The 16996-nt window shown below is 39.5% G+C and overlaps 2 protein-coding genes across 2 annotated transcripts; one reads left to right on the top strand and one right to left on the bottom strand.

The window, feature by feature from the left end:
- Window positions 1-2326: 2326 nt before the first annotated feature.
- evx2 (even-skipped homeobox 2) lies at window positions 2327-5022 on the bottom strand. The gene is made up of 3 exons (XM_078551367.1): window positions 4599-5022; window positions 3280-3527; window positions 2327-2929 (listed from the first exon to the last, which is right to left on the bottom strand). Exons 1-3 carry the CDS (start codon window positions 5020-5022, stop codon window positions 2327-2329), a joined length of 1275 nt encoding a protein of 424 aa, XP_078407493.1.
- A 4257-nt stretch (window positions 5023-9279) lies between these two features.
- Window positions 9280-10991, top strand: LOC144686280 (uncharacterized). Its single transcript, XM_078551366.1, has 3 exons — window positions 9280-9808; window positions 10554-10735; window positions 10902-10991. Exons 1-3 carry the CDS (start codon window positions 9280-9282, stop codon window positions 10989-10991), a joined length of 801 nt encoding a protein of 266 aa, XP_078407492.1.
- The last annotated feature ends 6005 nt before the right edge of the window (window positions 10992-16996 follow it).

Genomic DNA, 16996 nt, shown 5'->3' with positions numbered 1-16996 from the left:
GTATGTCAAATAGGCCATTGCTTTGAAATGAATTTTATAAATGTGTTATAACATTTCAAAATGTATAATAAAGCGAACGGGAAGGTATTTTATCGCTTTGGAAACATTTTCAGCCGCTGAGAATTAACAGGATTGCAAAACTAACGAAAGTGATAACTAACGTTAAAATATATTAGGTATTCGTTTAGATTGTTGTCACACATTTGTTGAATATCTGGTACACAGCAAGACCGGCGGTTCTTAACACTGAAGAACCCAACCATTTATCCGGTGTTTTATTCCCATGCATTAAAAATACAAAGAACGATTCATTTCAATAACATTTATTTTCCATGAACAACACCATAAATAACAGAATATACAAAGCTTTTAATTATTGCACGTTTGTATAAGTTAAAATATTTTACAATGAGTGGGTACGTCCAGCAATATTTTCAAGCACAAATACTATATTACATTTTGACATTACACCATCAGGCCTAAAGGCCTACAGTAAAACATTTAGTTCCATTTTTGAAAAACCTACATCCGTATCAGTAGTCTGATATCTCATTTTTATAAAGATCGAGAGATTTTTGTCTATCTTTTCCTTTTGAAACGGGTTCTCTTAACTGGCGGTTCAGCGCGTTTTATTTCAATAAGCAATAATACAAGGTTTCAGCAAATCGCCAAAAAATCTAACAGTCACAAGAATAAGTGTGGTAGTCTGCAATGCTGATGTGATTTTGGCATTTTAGTTCGCAGTTATGCATTGCAATAAAAGGAAAACAGAACAATGATTTTCTGAATTAATAATATAGGGTTTTGTTACGTCTCTGTTAAGTTCACAATCAACTCTATTTTGCTTTCATTTCATTTCTTTTTTGCATTTCAACTGTAAAACCGTCAATTTGACCGTCTTTCATCCAACAGTGCAATCAGGTTCTGACTTAACATTTAACGCAGTACAATGTAAACAGCCACCGAGATCGAACACGCCTGCCAACTACATCTTGCATGCACTTATGTTATCCGCTTTAACCCGTTTTGGAGACTAGAGTGTAACTTCCCCTGAATGAGTATTGTACAATAATCATTGAATGGGGGAACTGAAATATTACATAATTTAATGAGTTAATTTACAAGAGATTGACAAAGGACCCTGTGGGAAGAATGCGCAGTGAAAAAAAATTGTGAGTTACATTTTTTCCTGAAGAATCCCATTAAGTGAAGAGTGAAGTGGCTCTATGGGGCGTATTATGGAAATTTCTAGGTTGATTTAATGAGGCTGTTCACATCAGTACCATACTGGTTTCAAGGGAAAGTGGACACAGAATGTCTGCAATATAAGTTTCCAAAATTAAAATTGGCAGTGGGACAATGAGGACGTAGCGTTTTTGCAAAATCACTTCAGATAACGAATACCACATTAAATCCTGTACATTCTATGCACCATGAACAATGTTTTATGTATCAAGTCTCTTATCTATCTCTTCTAATGACTTCCCTTAGCGGGTTGTTAGTATTTGACAGCAGGTCTCAGTGCAGGGAACTTTTTTCCAATTCTACATTCAAAGGAGGTCCATCAAGGTACATGATTGGCAATTTTCGTCATAATCTGCACATTATTAGCATCGGAATTGACATGGCAATAACATTGGCGGTGTCTGATGTGTCTTCCTCGAACTTTACCAAAGTCCTCGAGGAGTCGTTTCTGGCAGCGAACAATTGTCAGATACCCGGTGGTGGCACTCCTGGGCCAAAACAGTAGGCATGCACGTACCCAATTTCACAGAAAAGGGTCTTCTTATAAAGAAGGCGTACAGAATAAATGGAATTGCGTGCTTCCCAAAGTGACCTTCATTTGTAAGTTTTATTTAAAGAGACATTATCCCGTTGTAGCTGGACATTGTTCTTGGTGTAAACTGTTTCAAAACAGTTATACATTTATTGAATTTAGTCCCAACTGTCTTATCAAATGCTAATGTCCCCTTATAATATCAGCTGAAAAGACGATAAAGCTTAAAAGTTCACAGTTTTTCTGTACAGTCTAGTACAATTAAGAGGACAATAAAAGAACTTTTCAAGAATCCTTAGGGGGGCTTCTGAAATGGTCAGAACTGGGTTAAATGAATTCTGGAAAGAATGATTATCAATGAAACATGGCTATGTAGTCCATACTAAAAGGATAGTATATCTCTTTAACACGGTCGTTTATGGAAAATTGTCCATGTTTGCACCAAAGCTGCAATTACTAAGAGGGGCGATGGTTTAAAAAAAACAATGAGTTTAGCAATTTGCCACTTGGGTCTTTATTGGCCTTGCTGAGGACCACCGCCGGGGTGAGTTATCTGGTAAGGGAGGACTCCTCCCGCTGGTCAGGCGGTGACACCGCCGCTGATTTGCTGAGCACTGCGGCCGAGTACGGAAGAAAGCTGCTCTCAGACCTCTGCGCAGTCGCGGTGCACGTGAAGTCGGAGCTCGCGCTCCTGGGCCCCAGCGCGCCGCTCTGGTTGCTGTGGCAACTGAGGCAGGAGCAGGGAGCGGCGCCGGCTGGCGTCGAGGCGGCCGCAGCTGCCGCGGCCGCAGCCGCCGCCGTGGCCGCGCTGCTGTTGAGCCCGTGGGGGGACTGGTAGAGGCCCGGGTGGCGGAAGCTACAGAGCAGCTCGGGCCGCGAGTAAGGGTGGGAGAGGGCGCGGAAGGTGTCGAGCGGGCGGATGGAGGTGGGGAAGGGCGTGGCACCTGTGGCGGCAGCGGCTGCTGCAGCAGCTGTGACGCCAACGTGGGGGTAGTAGTGCAGGGGAACGTGTGAGTGGAAAGGGTAAGGCAAGCTTCCAGTGGCCGCAGCGTGGGTCATCATGTAGGTGTAAAAACTTGGGTCAGCCGGGTGGGGCCATGACATGGCTAGTCGCTGCCTTTTATCTTTCATCCGCCGGTTCTGAAACCAAACCTGGAGCAAGAAAGAAAATGCACAGCGTCAACACATTGCAGCCCATTTGTTTCTATTCACTCCAGCAAACTGCACACCTCAATTAGAAATAAATGCTTTGCAAGTAGTGTTGTTAGTGGAATTAAAACAATACCTTATCATTTATGAAATGCTAAGCGTATATCTACACCTCTTCAAAAGGTTGTCCAGTCTGCATCAATAATTGACGTTTACACCAATTAATCGAAATAATAATGGATCCGAAACATTACATTTTATCATTGTAATACTTTAATACACGTACATTAAATCAAAAAGCACAATATATTTGTACAAAAGTGGATATAAGACACGAGTTAAACAGTATGCACCTTGATAGTAGTTTCGGGTAGGTTTAAAGCGGCCGCCAGTTCACATCGCCTGGGTCTGGATACATAGTTTTCTCTGTAAAACTCCTTCTCTAGCCTACCGATTTGTTCTCGGGTGAACGCTGTTCGATACCGTCTCACCTGGTCAGGACCAGAACCCGAGTTGCCTATTGAACTGGAGTTGCCGTTCAGATTCGTAATATTGGACCCATTCGACGAAGTATTAGTTGAATTGCCATTGTCAGAATACACTGGGAAGAAAAGAAACAAATACGTTTAAGATCGGTAAACCATGAGTGCAAATTAATAACGGAACTTTGATGCCACATAATTAATGCTGGCTGTCATTATTACAAATGGGGACTGTTATTAGAGTCAATAAAGTTCTATGAGTCTCTGCATAACCAAATATATGTAGTTAATTTGTGGTAAGTTTCGGTAATTATGTATAGATAAAGGTTCTGAGCTATTCATCCATTAGGCATCTGAATTCAAACGAAATGAATAACCTCCAGGCACTTCTTACTCATTTTGCTTTATCTACAGAGCCATTGGCATTCTTAAATACTTTACTTATCAATATTTTGAACCACAGGCAAAACGCAGCACTGAACTGGGAAGTTTATTTTTGTACCAAAATCTTTTGTTAAGGACAAGATAAATGCTCCGTTTGAAAACCCTCTGAAATTATGTCGGTTTCAACATAAAACAAAGACAAATGCAATTTTATTTATTATATAGTTAATATTTAAGCCTTTAATTTCATGCCGTACAATTTCGATAATGATACAAACGAATGCTCTCAGTATATTGTCAAGAAAATAATACTTCTACTGATGCGTTCCTTAAAGGAAATATTGTTGGCGTAAAAATAAAGGTTTCTCGCAATTTGAAGATGTGATTTTTTTTGCACAATTATTTATTAAGTAAAATACTTTTCTTACCAATGTCAACGCCTTCAATGTTAATATCGCTGTTATTGTTTCAATCCTAATGTGTCTGGCAATATAACTTTCAAAGGCAAATGTACGTTTTACCGGCTTGTGGTACTTTATTGGAAAATAAAATACTTACCAGTAATAAAGAGGATTATTCTGAAAACTGCACTCTTTTTTATTACACTTTATTTACACTCAGTGTATCAGCTTTGTTTTCTGCATTGTCAGGACCATCAATGGAAATACATTCCCAATCTTTGATGAACCACAACAGAACCTTCTTCAAAATGACGTTTCCCTCCCCCCCACCCTATACATTCATTAGACTTTTTGCAGGTGTAAGCAGCTTAATTTCCAAGAAACGTTTAACAAATAAATGTTTACCTTTGTTTCCATTTTCTTTCAGCTGCGTTGTACTGACGCCGGCTGGAGAGCGGAGTGTCGAACAACCCACATCAACATCACTGTTCATATCTGCTTCTTTCTCCCGACTAGCAAGTTCTGAGTAAAGGGAGAATTTTTTCCTGGTTTCCGAAGAGGAAATTTCAGACGAGGACGTGCTGTCGCTCGAATGTTGATGATGGAATAAATTGTCTATCTCAAATTTGCCGTTTGTTGGGGTGTCCCCAACAGTGTTGTGGAGGGAGGCGGAAGTTGGTCTGGGGCTGAGCCGACCACTGTGATGAGAATTTTCAAGGGCCTCCTCCACCGCATTTCCAGCTGAGTCTGACAAATTCGAAACCTTTTTGCCAGCAGGACTATGCAGCCCCCGTTCCATCAGAATTATTTCTTTTCTTATCCTTTCCATCCCGAAGCAGAGAGCAGGTTGCAGTCTGATACTACACTAATGATGATCTTGCAGCTGTGGCCAATTCACATCCAGCCCCGCAAGTGGGCTCGAAATGTATCTTTTTGGTGCAAAGAAAAAGTGTTATGTCAATGCGAGGGAACGACTGGTCAAAATGACCCGTGCTTCCTTTCTGCCGATGTGTCATTCATCAAACAGTGCTCGTCATTAAGGTACGAATGACGCTGTTCGAATAATCATTTATTGTAACAGGTTTATAAGCAAATAAATACAAGCGTCTGTCAGTGGATGATGAAGGCGGCCTAGCGACAGGCGAATACATCCAGGTAGAGAAGAATCTGAGGACAGCCCCTGTCCTCAACCGATGATCGTATGCCCGGATGCTCTGGGTTTTGGCCTCTGGGGTGAAATTGACAGTCTGATTAATAAAATGAACATTACAGCATTTCCCTGTACATTTAGCCAGATCATTATCTTCTGATTTTGCTTTGCTGTTCTTATCGGGTTCTGATAATAGCATCTTTCTCATCACACTTTTGGTTGAACGTGGGCGAGCATTGTAGGTAAATAGAAGCACCAAGTTTAACGTTTTGTTCCTTCAGTTCAGATGATTATATTTGCTGTATTTAGCCAGTTGGGTTGGAAACGCCATCATGTGTTTTGTTGACAATGTGAAGTCGGATTTCTTGCAATCACACTTTATTATTCCGACTTTCCCTTTCCTTATTTGTGTTCTCCGTCTGCTGTCTTTCTCCCTCAGCCTCTCTTCTTGTATTGCTTATTTTATCTCTATTTACATACACCAATGCAGATAACTAGCGTGTCCAGTTTTAATTGCTGCTTTTCTCTATCTTTCACGTTTGTTTAATCTGCACATATTCGGATAACATGTATGAAGTTTCTTTAGTATAGGCTGCATTCGTTTGTTATACTGAATATTTCAGACGTTTAAACCCTGAAATGTATTTTTGACTGGTACATGGTAAGAAATATAATCAAGGACAATGCCCTCTTCGCTGATATATGTTGCATATTTGAATAAAGTTTCATTTGCTTTTAAAATTTTTGAAACTTTTTCACCAATTGAGTGATGTCGTTTACAGGATCGTGTTTGGTTGTAGATAATAACTTCGTATGGTTTTGAGGCTGTTCAATTGTGTGAGTGCGCATCTACCTCTTTCTCCAACTCTGCCCAAGTCCGTTACGCATTTACATGATCGTTTTAATTTCACGTAAAATATCCTATTTGTGTTTATGCTGTGCGGGGTATTAACGAAGGATGCTGCCTTCAAAAGTTATTTAGAAAACCCTTTTTCTCTATTCTGTTTTCCTTCGAAACTAAACCATTGGCGTATATTCTTCAAATTAATTTGGTAAGGTTTATTTTAGCCTCAATTTGAACTCCGCACGACAAAGGTCTAGCTCAAAACAAGAGAGTACTGAAGGTTAATTCATTACCTGTAGCTATTACCAATTTATGGGCAGGTATAAGGGAAGGCTAAGCAACATTTGCGGCTGGAAGTTTAATATTCCAGAGAGGATTTGGAAGATGGAGAATCTGTGTGGACCAGCTACTCTCGGTGTTAATAGTGGTAGTAATGATGACGCTGATAGCGATGATGATAATGATGATGAATTTGTGGTTGTTGTCATCATCGCCGTAGTTACTTTGGTTTCCGAAATCAATGTTTACCGACGAAAAGCGAAAGCCATGACCTAAGTTGCGAAGTACACGCGTGAAATATTAATTTAAAGCATAACTGATCTTCGGTGTGACTATCAGAGAACAGTTTCTATCAAGATCCTCTTATGGGAAATGACAATGTAGCAAAAGCGTCCGAGATGCATAATTAATATTAAATAATGCATAAACGAAACCTATATCATTGCTGCTAAATGTGTTAATTAGTACTGTGTCCCCTATGCCATAGAATGAAAACAGCAACGCCCTGTCATATATATCTCCATATATATTCCCAGTATTTTCTCCTAATTTATAACCTGCAATAAATTTTCATATTCATACCCCTTGTAGTCAGCATTTACGCTAATTTCTGCATTTAGGCAAAACATCACCGGACAATAAATGTCGAAAACAATGGCAATGGAAAATGGCAATAATATTGCTACGATTTATGGGGAGGCATAAGCGACTAATGCTAATTATGGTTAAAAAAATGCATTAAAAGATGATATTGAAAGTTGCATGGTGAAAATTCTGTTTTCTTCCCAAGGGTCTCGTGCAACAACAGCGGCTTCTGTAAAGTGCTGGAGACACCATTTTTATGTTATTGTTTTCTAATAAAAAAAAATTAATACAAGTTGAAAGAGATTATAAATAGCGCGTTTGAATTGCCGGAGTAGGCGATAAACATTTTTCCAATGGCGGAAATGGTATGACCACAAGTTAGCAAATATGTCTTATGGGTAGCAAACATAATAACATTTCACATTCTCGAAGCAGCTCGTATGTTCGGACCGTTACCTTAAAAACAAAAAAAAGCTCGTATTGATGGTACGAAGTACAGTACAACATTCCTGCAAACAAGCATTTTTGAGAGATTGATGCTCTGTTGTTATTCATGCTTTATTTTGAACCTTGTTTGATAATATTATCTGCAGTCCGCCAATCAAAATGAATGAATGTTACGACGAATTAATTGTGAAGCTTTGCAGTAATCTTTGAGTGGAGTTGTTAGATAAACAAAGATGAATGGACTCTGGATTAAATGCACTTGCTCGAAATATCTGTCCTCTGGCGCCCTCATCTGTTTGCTTTGATTTTAACAGTCAAATTACTTATATCGTGGCCCCAAAAAGTTCATTTCTCTTAGAGCCAGCGGTTTTTGAAAATACTTTACCACTTTAGAAACTAAATTAAAAGTGAAACTCTACTGTTCATATGAGTTGGCTTTTTTGTTGATCATTTATTTTGAAAATTTTGCTATAAGGGACAAATAAATGTATGCATTATTTGTATTTATTTTCTGAATAAAACTGACCTCTGGAGTTTTGTATTCCTATTTCATGGATGGCAACAGTTGGCTAGCTAACTAGCAATTGACTTCTTGTGCCATTGTCAAACCAAGTATATACGCATGTCTTGATATCTTCATTCTTACCAAGGGCAAATGATGAGACAAAAATAGAGACTGAATTTAATATTTTCATAAGACCTATCTCATAACCTGTAGTCTGCTGAAATTCAATTTGAGTACTGAATACAAAATCTTTTTTTATCTCTAGTTGATGGTTAACTGGCGACAGATTGCCGGGTTATGTCAATTCTCGTTGACATTGGCATAATACTGATTAATGAAATTGGCAAGAGTGGTAAACACAATACAAAGAAAATATATCGCAAGAACATTCGCTTGGAAAATGGGTTGCATGATATCAAAATCCATGATCTCCGTCATTTACATTTTAATTATCTTTAGCACTGTGTGAAGGGAAAGTTTTAATAAGTCAACAAAGCTAGTTAAAAATGATAAGTAGATTGCTCCACGTTCTGTGCACAGCGGCAGGTCGCTTTAACTGACTCAAAGAAGGTTTACGACAATAGACTAAATATTTGTTCGATCGTCTAATGCAGGTACCTCGAGGTGTAATTCTAGAGCGTTAAGGGTTATAGCAGGCAATAAAATGTCCTTAAATGCTTTTTGTCTGACGCAAGTTGCAATGTCACGAAAGAGGTTTACTTCAGATTACAGCTCACGGTTCTACTAAATGATTGTTCTATTCTACTGCTTGAGTTCAGAGAAAAAAAATACGCGTTTACAAGCCTAGGTGCCCTGCAATCAAACCCGAGATCATCGAGAGAAAGTCGGACAAAGAAAAACCGAAAGAATAAGCTGACACAAAATGATCACAAAACTCAACATTGACCTTGAGTCAACAGTACAAGAACTGCGGCACACATGTGTCATTCTGTAAAGCAACCCTGTCCTTGACGTTTGCTCACAAAGTTTAATTTGCAAAGAGTCCACACTGTTTTATTTACCGACTGTAGTAGAGTTAAGGCAATAAAAGGATCAGGTAGTTTGGACCAGGGTGTAGTTTGTGCGCTTAATGGATAGCTTAGTCCCATTTCTGGGAGGTGGAAGTTAAAGTATTTGCTCAGTGCCTATCACGCATATCATTCTCAACATAGGGAACAAAGAGAAATTTACGCTGGCAAGTAACGACAGAAAAATATCAAGGAGATTATATTTGCAAGTGACTGGACTGAACGCAATCATTTAGTGCAGTTTTCGGATGGATTCGACTTCCCTGCAGTACAAACTGACGTTAGAGACATCTAGCGATAAAACAGGAATACTGCAAGATGAAGTGCGGCCTATGGAAATGGTACCTGCACTTTCCACTAACTTTGGAATTTCTTCTGCTCTGGCTCCGACGCCTTTGAAAACGACTTCGAGTGGAAAGTGCCACGGTTTGTACTCCGAAGACAATTCGACTTGTGGATCGCTAGGAAGCTCAGATCAGGAGATAGTTGCTGTGTCACCTGAGGCAGGGCAATTCCTTACAAACCAGCTTCGAAATGACTGTCATATATCTTCGTTTACTAGCTACCGGCACAACCTGTGCACCAGAGGTGAATACCCTACAAACTCCCCAATTTATCAACATTGGCCTTTAGAATATCCCCGGGCTGCACCTGTCCAGACCCACACAGACCCCAGCAATCAGAGCATGCCTGCTTTTAGCCATTCTCAGTACTGCGGAGCACCGTTTTCAGAAGGAGCATTCAACACTGCAATGGCCGGTGTCCCAAGGCATTTAGGTCAGTTTGACAATACATTCTCATATGCTCTATACCTGTCTTTCAGTATTAAATAGGTTAAGATAATGTATGTTCAAAGGGCAAGGTTTGTATTTCCGTGCATTTTAGCAACGCCCAGGTGATTTGTACTTCATTGTCTACTGTGGGTATTTTGCACTGACTGTGGATAAATGCGCATTTTATTTTTAAATGTCATCTTCGAAAAAAATATGTCCGTTAAATTTTAGGAGAGCTAAAATAGTTACCTCTCCCTAATGACGGTCATGATTCTTAGGACGTGCATTCAACACGAGGAGTATACAAAGGAAGCGCTCGATGATTGTTAGCCCATTTTAATTCAATTTGCTTCATCTTTATTTTTCAAGGAAACATTTCAGAGGTGAAATCAGAATATGCGCTTCGTACATAAGATATACACATGCAACAAAAGTATATCCAATGATGAAAATTATTTACTTTGGAAAAAAGTGAATTATGCATTCAAATAAGTGGGAATGGGGACCCAAATTTGTAAATAATTACGAATACGTTTGATGTTAATTCTCGTCAATGAACAATGTTGATTATTTGAGGGTAAATTAACTAACATCAATTAAAATAAGCGATGGTGAACGAAACTACTGGATGTCTAGTTCGCTTGGGGTTTATGTATACATGAAGTAGGTTGAAAACACACGTTGCTGTGAATGTCAGTTATTGTGTTCGTGGTAATTCAACATATTGATGGATATGTGTGTTCCTCCAGCTTTGGGGTTTACATCGCAGTGGTCAGCGTCTCAAAACCCGACACACAGGCAAAGGAAAAAACGAATCCCTTACAGCAAACAGCAAATCGCTGAACTGGAAATGGCTTTTGAAAACAATCGATTCCTCACTCCTGAAGTCCGCTTAAACATTTCGTTCAAGTTAGGGTTAACAGAAAGGCAGGTAAGATAACCTCCTTCCGGTTTCTACAGAACAAAGGGTGAAATGCCTGTCTGGCAACATTGTGCCTCTTAATGGTCAACAGGTGGACGCAGTTTTTCCCACGGAGCACTAAACAGTTTATTATTAGCCACCCCTATTTTAAAAAAATTACCTGTCTGTTTTTCAGGTGAAAATATGGTTCCAAAACCAGCGACAGAAAGAGAAAAAACTTCACCGTATACAACAATCGGTAAAGCCAGACTGCCCCGGACTGTGAAATATAATACCTGTCCTCAAGGGAAGATGAAAGTTACAAAAACGCGTTTTCTAATACGTAATGGAAAACTCACCTCTCTTCAAATATACATCCACATAGATTATTAGGCGTTTTTTTGCTTTCAATGTTTCTCTTTTATAGCTGCACGAGTGCAAAAAACTTTATCTAACATTAGCGTGAAATCTAATGCTTTGTGCTAAACGCTATAAACGCTATAAATTCCACTAAAGGTGGCGAACAAGAAATATTTATACTATGAGCCAAATTTAGCTCTTATAGGAAATGTCGGCTTGAGTTACTAAAATGATGACTACTTGTCTATCATTCATTAGATATGGCTAATTATACTTAGGTACATAAATGATTTTCTAAACGTTAATTTTAATGTTTAAAGATTATAACAATAGTATAGATTGCAGAGGAAATTGTTTCATGGATGATAAATAAAGTTGTTCAAATTTGGAATGATTTGGAATGCCTTTGATCGTACAAAATAATTACGCGTTATATTTGAATAAATTTCTCAACTTTGCGAAGCCCCGCCTTCCGTAACACTGAATTCAGGTCTGCTTTTCCAACATTGTTCTTACTTTTATATCCAAAAACTTATTGATTTGCAGTTATTAGTTAAAACGCATAGCTGGGAATAGGCCAACATATGTTAGTTGGAGACAATGCTGCGTCGATGTAAAGCAGCAACAAAATAGCATTTATGACAATATTTAGATTATGAAATACAACGGATTTCTATTCATCTAGACCATTTCCTCAATGGCTGATTGCGTATTTGCTATTCTCTTCTTGTATGCAGTTTTGAAAGTTACACAGTTCAAAAGTTATACAGTTCCCTGTTGATTTGTCCATAAGCTCACATCACTTTTCTAAAAGAAATGGAACATTTGAACAGATCTTTCATTACGAGGATCACTGGAACGCAATACTGTGACTTTGTTGTGGATTATTTAGCTCAGAAGAATGAAGTGACTCCCACCCCTTCGTGAAATACTACAAGAAGCTATAATGGAACAGAACGCATTGTTTTATTGTAGAGGCAACTGGAATATTGGTCAGCCGAACCGCCCCATACTGTTCAAGTGCAATATATTGAGATCTGAGGAACTTTCCTGAGTGTAATACCTGCTTATATCTGATTTGTTCCCAATGCTCCCTATATATAGATCCCTATGTCCTTCCAATGCATTTGCCTGTTGAAATGGCAATATATTTATTGTCGCTTCAGAGTTAGAATCAGCTCGAGGGCTTGGGGTGAAGTGTTAAGGAGGAAAGAAATTGACTTCCCGTTGACTCCGGGCCTATCGGCGCCTAGTTACAACTGTAGTGACCGCATTGTTTCGTTGCAAAGGGCATCAAAGGTGCGTTTCTCGAACTTGAAAGCACAAATCGAATTCCCGTCTTTGGTCCACGGTCAATATAAACAACCAAAAGCAAAAGTCACAGGTGGCAAAAAATAAACATGCCATCACTAGCAGTCCAACAAATTCCCCCGATAAAGGGGATAAAAGCACGTTGTCGTCACGTGCCTGAATAGGGATTCCCAATGATTAGGGAAGCTGGAAGGACGAAACGCATACTGAGCGATTGCCTTATCAAAATTTCTGAACTCGCAAGAAGGACAAAAGTCTGGTTTGAATTTCAACCACCACATTCTGATATCTGTTATATAGGCCCAAAGTATAGCAACCATCGTAGTAATTAAAGGGAAATTGCTGTAATTAGTTATACAATTAGAGTCCGTCAAATGAATGTTTCTCAGGTGTTACCGTTTTTACGTGCATAACTGAATGTAAAAAAACACTGGTAAATATTACATTTGATTTTAAAAGCTTGCATTTATATAGTGTTTCGTCACTTCCAAAAAACCTCTTCACGGACATTGAATTCAGTTTGAAATGCAATGATTTTTATGTAGGAGAACAATAGCTAATTTGTCCTACAAGCAGCAAACGAATGAATGATCAGCTAATCTACATGTGGTGGGTGGTGTTGGTTGAACGATGGCCAGGGCAGCAGGAGAACGACTTGCTCTGCTCGAATAGTGCCATGGCTTTCTTGTTTAAAGTTTACCTCATTATAATCGTATGTAGGGTCACTATTGAAACAGAAATCGTTAAGGCTTCGGAAACCTATGGAATATAATCAGCATGATAATCGATTAGACACCATACTTGCTGTAGAGCTACCCTTATAGGCTGATATTGGAAAAATAACATTTAAAGGGTGTAGATTCAAAATCTTATATCTATGCTCAGTTCCTGTCAAATTTCCCATTATAGATCCCTATGTCCGCCTTTATCATAGAAACCGCCGATGCAAGCTTGCCACCTTGGAATTAGAGCCTCCTGCCCGCTCCGCAACCAGCGCCACCATTGGTGGGGAATGATCATCACGGCGTGACAAGTTTACATTTTTTGTTTTCATTGTAAATGAGGAGATAGGAATTTTTAAAATTGTCACTTTAAAGCGAAGTCTTAACTAGGTCTCCACCCCTGTTCATTTTATCCACATGCCCTTTAATAGCGTTTCACTTGTTCTCGACTGTTGATGCTCAACAATGGCGACAGACTTTTAAATGCTTACATTTGTGCCAAACTTTATTCACCAACATTGCAGATCGTGGTGAAATGGCAGTTTCAGCAGGTCTGAAGGTGGATAAATCACCTGGACCAGATGGATTACACCGCAGAGTTCTGAAGGAGATAGCTGAAGAGATAGTGGAGGCATTAGTGGTGATCTTGCAGGAATCACTGGAGTCAGGGAGGGTCCCAGAGGACTGGAAAATCGCTAATGTAACCCCCCTGTTTAAGAAGGGAGTGAGGCAAAAGACGGGAAATTACAGACCGATTAGCCTGAACTCGGTCGTTGGTAAGATTTTCTAAAATCCATTATTAAGGATGAGGTTTCAGAATACTTGGAAGTGCATGGTAAAATCGGGCAAAGTCAGCATGGTTTCATCAAGGGGAGGTCATGCCTGACAAATCTGTTAGAATTCTTTGAGGAGGTAATGAGTAGGTTAGACAAAGGAGAGCCAATGGATGTTATCTACTTGGACTTCCAGAAGGCCTTTGACAAGGTGCCACACAGGAGGCTGCTTAGTAAGATAAGAGCCCATGGTGTTAGAGGCAAGGTACTAGCATGGATAGAAGATTGGCTGTCTGGCAGGAGGCAGAGAGTTGCGATAAGGGGGTCCTTCTTAGGATGGCGGCCGGTGACTAGTGGAGTTCCGCAGGGGTCAGTGTTGGGACCACAACTTTTCACTTTATACATTAATGATCTAGATGAAGGAACTGAGGGCATCCTGGCTAAGTTTGCAGATGATACAAAGATAGGTGGAGGGACAGGTAGTATTGAGGAGGTGGGGAGGCTGCAGAAGGATTTGGACAGGTTGGGAGAATGGGCAAAGAAGTGGCAGACGGTATACAATGTGGGGAAGTGTGAGGTCATGCACTTTGGTAGGAAGAATAGAGGCATAGACTATTTTCTAAATGGGGAGAGAATTCAGAAATCTGGAGTGCAAAGGGACTTGGGAGTCCTAGTCCAGGATTCTCTTAAGGTTAACTTGCAGGTTGAGTCGGTAGTTAGGAAGGCAAATGCAATGTTGGCATTTATTTCGAGAGGACTAGAATATAAAAGCAGGCATGTGCTGCTGAGGCTTTATAAGGCTCTGGTCAGACCACATTTAGAATATTGTGAGCAATTCTGGGCCCCATATCTCAGGAAGGATGTGCTGGCCCTGGAGAGGGTCCAGAGGAGGTTCACGAGAATGATCCCAGGAATGAAAGGCTTAACATATGAGGAACGTTTGAGGACTCTGGGTCTATACTCGATGGAGTTTAGAAGGATGAGGGGGGATCTGATTGAAACTTACAGAATACTGAAAGGCCTGGATAGAGTGGACGTGGGGAAGATGTTTCCATCAGTAGGAGAGACTAGGGCCCGAGGGCACAGCCTCAGAGTAAAGGGAAGGCCTTTTAGAACAGAGATGAGGAGAAACTTCTTTAGCCAGAAAGTGGTGAATCTATGGAATTAATTGCCACAGAAGGCTGTGGAGGCCAGGTCATTGAGTGTATTTAAGACGGAGATAGATAGGTTCTTGATTGGTAAGGGGATCAAAGGTTATGGGGAGAAGGCGGGGGAATGGGGTTGAGAAACTTATCAGCCATGATTGAATGGCGGAGCAGATTCGATGGGCCGAATGGCCTAATTTCTGCTCCTGTGTCTTATGCTCTTATGGGACACGAGAATGGCATTCTGTGCAAGCAATTGAAATACGCGATAATTCATTTTACAAACCAAGCAGTGGAATTTATTTATTTGCCATAACACTATCGAGTAGAATTGGACACTGGGGTGACAATCTCTTGAACACTTTTTTTTACATCACCCTCCAGACGGTACTTCTTGTTTTTTGCTTGACAAAATTCTGAAAATCCTTTGAATGCATTGTGGAAGCATATTTGCTCAACACGCCACTCTAGTAGAGGTATGCATTTTACATTTGAATTCCACACACCTTATCAGCAAACCTTTCCCGTTCATTGTTAGATTTACTGTCTTGCTGGTGTTGCTTTGCGCCAGTACAGATAAATTCATTTTAAATGGAATATATAGTCCATAAGAAAACGAGCATCCACTATCAGTGCCCAGATAGATTCTATGGTGCCCTTATCGAAGAACTGGCATCTGCAGCTAACACTTTCTTTCAAAATGCAATAATTTTACATGATGAAGTTTAACATGACTTGTTGCTTTGTGTATACTCTCAGTCCTCAGCCCAGCAGACAATATGGCCTATTCAGTTATGTTTATTGCTCATAGGGACGTTTTACTATTCCAAGGACATTTAACAGCTGCTTTTGAATGAAGCGAATGTTTTATTTATAAATATTGTTACATTCTCTTAAGATAGATGAAACCGTTGGGATATTTGTAATGAGTTCGCTAGGGAGATACTTGGGACTGTAGGATCAGAGCAGAGTGTTGTTATGCGGCGTGCTACGCAATAAGCTATTTTTGTAGGTCCAACTGGAGCATACGCGCGAAAGGTGAGGGAGGAGACATTCACAACATCAAGTAATTAATTGGTTGCTAGCAATGTCAGATTAAAAATATATTTCGTTACCCTGATTACTGATGAGAGATTAAGTCCATTTTATATAGGTGCATTTTACGTGTAAGAGTAATTTTACTGTATATCTGAAATATCACAAGTAAATTTCGATCTAGTTTTAGCAACTGCCTAGGGTTTATTTTCAAATACATATGGTAAGTATTATGGTACCTGGACAGTGAGGGACTGATAATGCTTTGTTTCCAGTTGGACAAAACATATAGCGAGCATTTTGTGGCGTGTAATCTGGTTTCATTCATGTATTAATATCGGTCATTACGTCTGACTAAAACGACATGTTTACGATAATGTGCTTTCAAACGGGACTCATATGACCTGTAACATATTCAGTCTCACTTTAATAAATATTGTTAGCTGGAAATATCTTTTATCAACTGGTGTAAACATATCTATTGTCGTTAACTAATTTTGGAGAAAATCTCTTTAAGTCGATATTTCCGCATTAGGAATACTAATGCTACCATGCTTACAGCTCAAGTTTCAACGAGCTGCTTTGCACGTACTATGTTACGCGACCTGAGTGGTCCGCTACTCCACAAGTTCAGGGTGAAAATAACCCAATAGTGGTTACGATTTAGAAAAGCTTCTTGTTATAATTTTAAAAATGTGTAACGAGTTGTGCAAAAGAAAATTATTATTCATACTTTGTAGCGAAAGTTGGCGATTATAAAAAATTGGCAAGGCATAAAAAGGATTATCCTTGTAATCGGTTTGAATTTAAATCGGAATTTCTATTGCTGCTTTAGAGTTAGGAATCTCTTGATGAGTCAAGGATCATTCGGAATAATATCCTATGAATATTTTTAAACGATAAATGTTATTTTCAATAACCAAAATGCCAGTTTGAATCCATCAA

Source organism: Cetorhinus maximus, chromosome 11 (assembly GCF_964194155.1).
Source record: "Cetorhinus maximus chromosome 11, sCetMax3.hap1.1, whole genome shotgun sequence".
In the NCBI taxonomy this organism is placed as follows: Eukaryota; Metazoa; Chordata; class Chondrichthyes; order Lamniformes; family Cetorhinidae; genus Cetorhinus; species Cetorhinus maximus.
Note: the sequence above shows the minus strand (reverse complement) of the source record. Positions and strands in the feature narration are given on the sequence as shown.